At 35.0% G+C, this 9760-nt stretch overlaps 1 protein-coding gene across 4 annotated transcripts; it reads left to right on the top strand.

Moving 5' to 3' along the window:
• The first annotated feature begins 1387 nt into the window (after positions 1–1387).
• Positions 1388–8308, top strand: LOC149224533 (uncharacterized). 4 transcript variants are annotated; one of them, XM_089386144.1, is made up of 21 exons: positions 1388–1757; positions 1885–2006; positions 3270–3358; positions 3545–3577; positions 3671–3770; positions 3856–3898; positions 4052–4155; positions 4340–4404; positions 4506–4835; positions 5020–5095; positions 5201–5297; positions 5385–5472; positions 5611–5766; positions 5857–6033; positions 6146–6268; positions 6371–6454; positions 6555–6739; positions 6887–7025; positions 7159–7227; positions 7339–7590; positions 7696–8308. In XM_089386144.1, exons 1-21 carry the CDS (start codon positions 1540–1542, stop codon positions 7807–7809), a joined length of 2664 nt encoding a protein of 887 aa, XP_089242270.1. In that variant the 5' UTR covers positions 1388–1539; the 3' UTR covers positions 7810–8308. The 4 variants fall into 4 exon arrangements, with proteins under 4 accessions (XP_089242270.1, XP_089242267.1, XP_089242268.1 ...); XM_089386141.1 differs by having other exon boundaries at positions 3853–3898; XM_089386142.1 differs by having other exon boundaries at positions 3668–3770.
• Positions 8309–9760: the final 1452 nt, after the last annotated feature.

The following is a 9760-nucleotide window of genomic DNA, read 5'->3' as shown; positions in this document are numbered from 1 at the left end:
ATAAAATATTAAAAAATATATTTAAATATTAAAAATATGTATATAGAAATAAAAATTGAATTTAAAATTTATTAATTTTTTAACTAATAAGAAAATTTATTATAATATATTTAATAATAAAGGTGAATGTAAGAAAAAATTACATTATTTAAAATAATTTATTGGTGACACATAAGGAAATAAGTATTCATTTTTATTATAAGATGTTTTTGAAATTTAAATTGTTATTTTATTTCTTTATATCTAAGAAAAGCAAACTCTTCACCCAACTAAAACAATTTTAAAAACTAAAACATTCTATAAAATATAAAATTTGTAAACTTCACTAAATATATTAAATTTAACCATTATTATTATATATAATAAAAAATAATAATATTATTATTAATATATTAAATTTAACTATTATTATTAAATATAATATATTATTATTAATATTTTGTTAAATATTTAAAATTGAAAAAATTAATTAAAAAAATGGAAGTAAAAGTGCTTACTAAATTAAAAAAATAAAACTATTCAACATGATTAAAAATAAATGTTTCATATATATTAAGTATATAGAATAAAATTGTTTGAGATTACTAACCTTGGAAAAATTAATCAATAAAAAAAAATAGAACTATTCAACATAATTAAAAATAAATGTTTGATATAATTGTTTGAGATTACTAACCTTGGAAAAGTTAATATATATTAAGTATATATATAAAAAATTGTTTGAGATTACTAACCTTGGAAAAGTTAATATATATTAAGTATATATATAAAAAATTGTTTGAGATTACTAACCCAGATGTATAGTCAAAGACTCAAATTTATAATTTATGTATAGTCAAATTTATAAATTTTTATGGATTTGATGTGCAATTTCAAGACAAATTGATGACAATAATGTAAAAAAATGATTTCATATGCATATACAAATGGATCATAATAACAACAATGTGGAAAAATAAAAATGTTGACTATAAAAGAGATTCATAATTAATGTAACATTACAATTATGAGTGAGATCCAATGTCCGTAAACTCGGAATAATAACAATCGTAATTAATAGTATTCTGCCCATTATAAGGAGAGAATATCCACACAGGAAAATGTTTCGGGTAGATATCATTTTCCGGTTATAGTAACAACATGAGTGTGATAATACGCCGCCATTCTGTCATTCTGTTGGGAGCCCCAACCTGCGCGCTCGTTAAGCCTGGCCCCGCCCTGATTCAGCCAGGCTCCGAACTTTCCGCCATCGGACTCCAATGGCCGTGCAGTCGTCGGAGATACTCCCGTTTTTCTGGCCGGCGACTGGGCCGCACCCGGAAAAAGACTTTGACGGGCTCCCGACGTTTGGCCGACCACCTCCTACGTCTATTTAAGGCGACCCCACAAAGCCAAAAACAGCAGAGGAACGAGAGCAGAAGAAACAGGCGGCCTGGGTTGAGCTGAAATTGTAGCTTTGGAAGAGAATTAGGTGTGGAGGCTCTGGGATTCGATCCGAGGTCGGAGGTCGTTTGAATCAAAGACCCCAAAAGATATCAGATGGAGCAGAAGAACGTATTGATGTCGGCCCTCAGTGTGGGGCTCGGAATCGGCCTGGGTGTCGGACTCGCCACAGGGCGTTCGCAGACCTTTCAGAAATGGACGTCTCCCTGTTCTTCTGTCAATTACCAGGAAATAATGGAACTCGAGCTCAACAATCGCCTCCTTGACGGGAAATCTTGTAGTGTTACCTTCGAAGAATTCCCTTATTCCCTCAGGTATTCATCAATCCGAACCGAAAAACGGTTATTTTATGGTATTTTTTTTTGCTGTTAGAAAACGGGCGGGGTTGATCTTTTTGGGGGTCGAAAATTTAGTGTTTTACTGAAATTTGATGTCGTGCAGTGAGCAGACGAAGGCTTTGTTGACAAGCGGGGCTTTTGTTTATTTGAAAGAAGAGCAGTTTTCTAAGTACACTCGAAATCTCTCGCCTGCAAGTCGAGCCATTTTGCTCTTGGGCCATGCAGGTTTGATTTCTTTCTTGTGTGTTTTCGGGTTGTTTTGTGATTTCGGTAGATTTTGGTAGATTTGTTTGTCTTCTTCGGTCCGTTTGGGACCCGTGAATGGTAGTCTAGTTTGGTTCCGGTGGCGAATTTTGTGGGCTTTGTCTTGTAAAGTGTAAATCTGGCAAACTTTTCAAGAAAGACAGGGTTAAATTGGCTTAAACGTTTGGAAATTGGTAGTCACGTTATGATGCCAGCTATTGTCAAAAAGTATGCTTTATAATGGCAGGACAAACTGCCTTATACTCCACGTGTGCAGTTACTTCGCTGCGCCACATGGAGTAGAGACTCTGTTCGGGTTAGGTGCCATATATGAAGGGTAATTATTCCGTCTTTCCCAGGAAATTCATGTCATCCATGTCTTTCGGGTGGGGCAGTCCACAGCAAGAATGGAACTCGTGGATGGCTCTATACTCTGTCAACCTCTCCAGTGATTTTAGTTTATGCCTTGTTGGCAACCCCTTGAAATCCATGTCATTCGCGAGGGGCAGACCACAGCAAGAATGGACCCTGATGGATGGCTTAATATTCTGTCAACCTGATGGATGGCTTAATACTCTGTCACCCTTTCCAGTGAATTTATGCCCTGTTTGCAAACCCTTGATCTCCATGCCATTTGGGTAGGCAGCAGGAATGGAACCTGATGGATAGTTTAATATTTTTTCAACCTGATAGATAATACTCCAACCTCATTAAAATTAATTCTCTGTTGACAACTATTACTTTCAAACAGAAAACAAAAAGAAAATGTGAATCCAGTGATATGGTTGACATATAACCATTTTTTCATAAGATAGATTTGTGCCCAAGCCAAAACCAGAATTCTCAAATCCAACTCAGAAAAAGGTGCAATTTCATCCCTTTTGCTTTAAATATAATAAAGTGGTTCTGTAGACTTCCTGAGTCACAGTTGGTAAGTGCAGAACTCACAAGCCAAAGAGATAATGGTTTACAAGTTATTTCTATTATTTGCTTGTAAATTATTTTATCCTGATACGCGAAGAATAATTGGATTCTGATATGTTTTGCTGGATTCTAATATGTTTTGTTCTGTTTTTACATTCTACTTTGTTATAATTTCTGCTAATTTTAAAAAATATGAAGTTTGGCAATCTAGTTGTTTTCCCTTCCCTGTATCTCATTTGATGGATTTATGTGCAGAGCCCTACCACCAAATGCTTAATTGTTTTCCCTTCTATGTATCTCATTTGATGGATTTATGTGCAGAGCCCTACCACCAAATGCTTGCCAAGGCATTGGCACATTACTTTGACGCTAAATTGCTTTTGCTTGATGCTACTGACTTTTGCTTGAAGGTATGCTCCATAAATCCAAATAGTAGACTTTGTAAGATTTGAACACCCAACAATTATAGTTGATATTTTGGATTCTTGGAATTCTCTTGCCTGCGGTCTGAATCTTTTGTGGGTTTTTTATTTCAACCTCGAAGACATATTTTGTAAGTTTATATGCTAATTCCCATGCACTTCCGTTTGCAACAGTTGCAAAGCAAACATGGAGGAGGCACTGATTCTGTAAGATTCTGAACCTGGAAATCTACATTGACAAAATACTAGGCATTTTCTTGCATAGCTGGTTAACATTTCTTCCTTCTAATATTTTAGCAGGATTTAAAGTCCTTTTCTGAAGCTGCATTAGAGCGCATTGGTAGCCTGTTTGAATCCTTCACCCTGCCTACAGGTGCAGAGCAAAGAAATTGCAAATCAGGTCTGCTATCTGTCCTGTACCTATGAAATTTCTTGTTTAAAGACGTGTCATGAATTTTTACAAGTTTCTTTATGGTTTGCAGCAGGCAGTCTTTGGCGATCAAACAGTGGCATTGAACCAAAGCTGACGTATGCACCCTTTCCTTTTTCCACATATTATATTTATTTTCCATCTCTGAATGTTAACAAAGTTACAACGCCATTCAAATTGTAAATTCTTAGGGGGCTGTTATACATTCTCTTCCTTTCCATGACATCATACTTTTCAATTTTCTTCTACAGGTCCTCTGAAGGAACAAGTAGCCTTCAAAGCTGTAGGAGTAACTCGGCATCAGAACCTGATTTCTCCAGATATGGGTCATCTGTGATGAACACCACAAATCAAGGTATCTTTTAAACATTTTAATCTCATGTGGTGATAATCAGTTTACCGATTCACCATTGTAAAAAAAGAAAAGTAAAGATAATCGGTAGTTGGTCATTTACTTGAGTCTCTACAGAATGTCTGATCTAACCTTAGTGCTTGAGAATCTTAGGTCTCCAAACTAATGTCTTACGTTATGATTACAGCTTCATTAAAACGTGCAAATTCTTGGTCATTTGACGACAAATTACTTGTGCGATCGCTTTATAAGGTAAAATAAGAAGCTAAACTAGTGGGAATTCTGAACCATTGAATCATTTGTAATTTCAGTGCTTGTTCAACACTTCCTAATATTTCTGAGCTATTTTGTAGGTCTTGGTTTCTGTCTCAAAGACTAGTCCTGTGATTTTGTATTTGCGGGATATTGAGAGACTTGTATTCAGAGGGCCAAAGACCTATCAAATGTTTTTTAATATGATAAAACAACTCTCTGGGCCCATTTTAATACTAGGTTCCAGAATCTTGGGCTCACAAGAGAAGCCATGCTATGGAGATACTGAGAAAAAGCTGTCAGATTTATTTCCCTATACCATTGACACAAAACCCCCAGAGGATAATACAGAACATGGGGCCTGGAAGAGCAAGCTTGAAGAGGACATGAAAGCAATCGAGTTTCAAGACAACAGGAACCATGTATCAGAGGTAAGCATCAGTGACAGCCTATGAGCAGAAGGCACCGCACAGTAACAACTCTTTTTTCTGTGCAATTTCTAGTTTTCAGCATTGTTTAAGCTTTAGAGTGAAGAAAGCAGAGGCCTGGCCTAACCAATGTAGGGACAATCAGTTGATAATGATCATTTGCCTCAATTATCCTGGTTGTCAACAGATTCTTGCAGCAAATGATGTTGAATGTGATGATTTGGGAAGCATTTCTTTTGGTGATACAATCCTTCTTAGTAATTGTAAGTTCCTTGGGATTCCTTTTCTTTTTAATGAATTATATAGGAAGTTATTTTTTGACCTGGACTGAGGTGTTTTTTTACAAACTAACGATGTGTCATTTTTAGATATTGAGGAAATTGTGGTCTCTGCCATTTCTCATCACCTCATGAACACAGAGCAGCCCGATTATCGTGGTGGACGTCTTATTATCTCTTCCAAAAGGTTTTTTTGTCATCCTTTCTCCTTACTGTAACTTTCATAACTTGTTTTTTCCAGAACTTAATTTATGTAATGTCATGTGATGAATAGCTTGGCACATGGATTGAGCATATTCCAAGCAGGACAGATTGATAGCAAGGACACACTCCAAATGGAATCCAATGGAGAAAACCCACAGGTTGAATAAGATTGTTCCTTCTGTTCAATCTTTGGAATGCTATGTTAGGGATTTATCATTTAGTATCTTGAATATAAAATCTCAACTAAGTTCATTTCCATATAGGGAGTTTTGACATAGAAATGTCTCTTGTTCCAGGATCCAACAAGTGGAAAGATTGAAGCAAAAATGGAGTCTCCTTCTACAGACAAAAAACCTGAAGGGGAAAAAACAGATTCTGCTTCAAAGGGGGATATGCCTAAGAAAGAAGCAGATAACACTAAAGAAGGGGGTCCTGCAGCAACTCCGAAACCGGTACATTTAGCTCTCTATAATCATGATGAACAAATATATCGAAATATGCTAGTTCAACTAAATGAAATGAAGTGCTTTAACTTGTAACAGGAAGTTCTTCCAGACAATGATTTTGAAAAGAGGATCAGACCGGAAGTCATTCCTGCAGGTAAAATTGGTGTTAAATTTGATGACATTGGTGCACTGGAAAATGTTAAAGAATCACTGCAGGAACTTGTAATGCTACCTCTTCGACGGCCAGACTTGTTTAAGGGGGGTCTCCTTAAGGTAAAGTTGTAGATTTTCTAAAAAAGGAATTATACTCGACAGTGGAACATGAATCCTCCTTGTACTATGTAGCATCTAATGGGAACTTCTTGTTTTCTTTTATTATATCCAGCCATGCAAAGGCATTCTACTTTTTGGACCCCCTGGAACAGGGAAAACAATGCTAGCAAAGGCCCTTGCCACTGAGGCCAATGCCAGCTTTATAAATGTCTCAATGTCTACCATAACTTCAAAGGTAAGGCAATGCAGCACTCGATAAACTAGAACTTTACTACATATTGTTTTGAATTCATCATGAATGACTCATAAATCACTTACAAACTTATGTAATATGTAGTGGTTTGGAGAAGATGAGAAGAATGTAAGGGCATTGTTCTCTTTGGCTGCAAAAGTTTCCCCTACGATTATTTTCATTGATGAGGTTTGTTATTTTCCTTTTTAACATCAACAATATTTGTTGGTTTGCTAGGTGGGTCTAAGCATCATGCTCATTGTATCTCTATTTTGTATTGTATCTGCAGGTTGACAGCATGTTAGGCCAAAGGTCTAGAGTTGGTGAACACGAGGCAATGAGGAAAATAAAGAACGAGTTTATGGCTCACTGGGATGGTTTGCTATCAAAGACTGCAGAGCGTGTTCTTGTTCTCGCTGCAACCAACAGACCTTTCGATTTGGATGAAGCTATAATCAGACGGTTTCAGCGAAGGTAATTGCCAAAACTAATGATTTGTATGTAATGTTTCATCATTCTGGCATATTGTTGTACTTTATCATGAAGTTTAGTTAGTTGTTAGACATGTCTTCCTTAACAAAGACACTAGATATGGTTATAACTTACGACTACCTTTTGCAGAATCATGGTTGGACTGCCAAATGCTGAGAGTAGAGAGAGAATTCTAAGGACACTCCTTGCAAAAGAGAAACTTGAGGAAGGCTTTGATTTCAAGGAGCTCGCAACAATGACAGATGGTTATACTGGCAGTGACCTCAAGGTCAGTATTTATTCCCCTCTGCACACCTTCATATGCCCGATTCAGTCGTGTACTTGAGGAAAGGGTGCTTCATGTAGCTTATGATCAAGAATTATGTCTGACAAAGTGTTGTGTTTTTGGAATGTAAATGAAGAATCTATGTACAGCAGCAGCTTTTCGGCCAGTTCGGGATTTTCTAAAGACAGAGCAACAGAAAGAAAAGGTAGATTCATTGTTTTCTTCGTATATTTTGTCCTAATCAACTACATCGGTATCTTGTTACTGTCATTTCTCTATTGTACATCTTTTATTTACATTAATATTCTCTGTCCAGGCTAAGAAGAAAGAAGAGGAGAAGAAAGAAGAAGAGAAAAAGGAAGAGGCAACGAAAGAAGAGGAGAAAAAGGAAGAGGCAACGAAAGAAGAGGAGAAAAAAGAAGACATAGGGGAGTCCTCTGAACAATCTAGCAAGGAAGAGGAGAAGAAAGAAGAGAAGAAAGAAGAGGAGAAAAAGGAAGAGGTCGAGGAAACTGTCATTACCCTCAGACCTTTAACAATGGAGGATTTGAAACAAGCAAAGAGTCAGGTGAGACATAAGACCTTGTTTAAATATTACATGTTCCTTATGGAGCTGGTTCTCCTACCTACTAAAGGAATTTCTTTCATAATGTGAAAACTGTCTTTTGAACAGATTTCTCCAAGCTTTGCATCTGAAGGCGTTGGAATGAATGAACTCAAGGAATGGAATGAAATGTATGGAGAGGGCGGAAGCAGGAAAAAACAATCGCCAACTTACTTTTTATAAGGCACTCAGATTTCATCTTGCGGCCCTAAAAGGAAATTAGCTAGTCCATTGCTTGATTGCCATTTGCAAGTCTGATGAATCTTCTATCTCTGGGAGCACACTCCATTGTCCAGGATTCACAGTTGGAAAACTCCTCAACCGCTGTACATATGCCTTCAAATCGAATTTCTTTTTCTAGTGTCTGTTGCTTTGACTCTGCTGCTGGCCCAAAGGGAACATCAGTCTTATTCCACACTTAGTGAGGATTAGAGTTATTTGATTATTTCTACAGGGAAGATTTTCTCCCTTGCTCAACCTGAAATCACAGGTGTAATAGCTAGTTTGTATGTTTGTGTCACTGCTTCTGTCAGTGACTAATCTAGAGATATAAGATAGTTAATAATCAGTACTAGGAGAACTATATTATTAGATTTCTCAGTGTAGTCATTATTTGCAGAGCTTGTATTGCCTGCCTTAAACAAATATATTGCTACTGCAAATGAGTTGTATGTTTTTGTTAGCAGTGTGTGCTATTTCTGCACCCTTTTTGTGAAATGACCATGCAACTTACATAATAAAAAAATAAAAATAATAATTTAACATTAAAGGACCCATAACAATATTAGATGTGTACCATAATGCCACTTTATACAAAATGGTGTTAACATATAAACTGGGTCCTATCGATACATTAAACAACGGAGTACAGTCCAACATTCAAAATTTCTATTTCCGATTCGTGGGTTTCAGCATACTAGATCCTGAGAAGAATCAAATAGAAAAGGTTTAAACACAAGTCCATCTGTCCCACTGTTGATTCAATCGTTCTTTCAACAAAGAGCTTGTTCAAATCAACCTGCATTGTTTTTTCGCTTTATACATGTGAGCATGCTAGCATACAGGTCAGGAATGGACAAGGTGGCCAGGCTAACCAATCTTTGTGCTTCAACACTCATCACAACAGTTAATTGGAATCTAATAGAAAAAGAAAGGAAATGAGTAGAAACCATCAATTGAATCTAGCAGAAAAGGAATTGACTAGACACCATTGCATGGTGTCTCAATCGACGGAAATGACAAAGACATTGGATTCAACCATTGCATCCGGACAAGATTCGGTGGCCTTGGTTTTAAAAGGAAACCTATACATTATTAAAAAAATACACGACTTTACCTTTCTGGGCACTTATGATATTTATAAAATAGAATCTTAGCTATACCAACCTAAACCGTACTAAATCCATGAAATTATAAAAAAGCTGTACACTACAAAGAAATTTACAGAAATTACTTTTACTTTTTTAATTTCTAAGAAAAACTTGTAAATTAAAATCTTCAGATATACCAACCTTTTCATACAATTTCAGGGTGGGCTATATTGATATATATATATTTATTTATGAGATATGATTCATTTTGGATTTCTTTTATTTAATGATATATATCCGGATTGTGTATATTTTTAAGATAATTAATATAACCTTTATTTAATCAGAATATAATTCATTTTAATTATGTTTCTAATAATATTTTAATCACAAAAGATATTTAATAACGTTTATGAATTCTTTTATAATTTTGTTTTATTAAAATATAAATATAATTAATTACTGATATTTGGATTTATTTTCTGTGTCGTTTTATGTATATTTCAATAATATTTTATTAAAAATTAATATAATATTGTATTTTTATTTATGTGTCTTTTATAGATATTTTATTTTGTTAAAAATATATTTCAAATGTAATTTTGTTTCGTTGAATCTTATAAATATAATATTCTAAATATTAATTATAATATTTTATTTTTATTTATGTGTATTTTTTATAGATATTTTATTTTGTTAAAAATATATTTCAAATGTAATCTTATTTTGTTGAATCTTATAAATATAATATTTTAAATATTAATTTTAATGTATCTTAGGTGGGAGGGAGAAGTAGCAATTATTCCATGCATGTATCTTGTCTA

This window comes from Pinus tabuliformis, chromosome Q (genome assembly GCF_031772625.1).
Source record: "Pinus tabuliformis cultivar Carrire ecotype Pingquan chromosome Q, CPIR1, whole genome shotgun sequence".
Lineage (NCBI taxonomy): Eukaryota > Viridiplantae > Streptophyta > Pinopsida > Pinales > Pinaceae > Pinus > Pinus tabuliformis.
The sequence above is the reverse complement of the archived record's forward strand: the minus strand, read 5'-3'. Positions and strand labels throughout refer to the sequence as shown.

What these genes read in the sequence shown, in the direction of transcription:
- LOC149224533 (XM_089386140.1), top strand. Translation starts at nt 1,540, where the DNA reads ATGGAGCAGAAGAACGTATTGATGTCGGCCCTCAGTGTGGGGCTCGGA. An exon ending in CCAATGGAGAAAACCCACAG is followed by an intron (nt 5,473 to 5,610) that starts GTTGAATAAGAT and finishes CTCTTGTTCCAG; the next exon opens with GATCCAACAAGTGGAAAGAT. An exon ending in CGATTATTTTCATTGATGAG is followed by an intron (nt 6,455 to 6,554) that starts GTTTGTTATTTT and finishes TTGTATCTGCAG; the next exon opens with GTTGACAGCATGTTAGGCCA.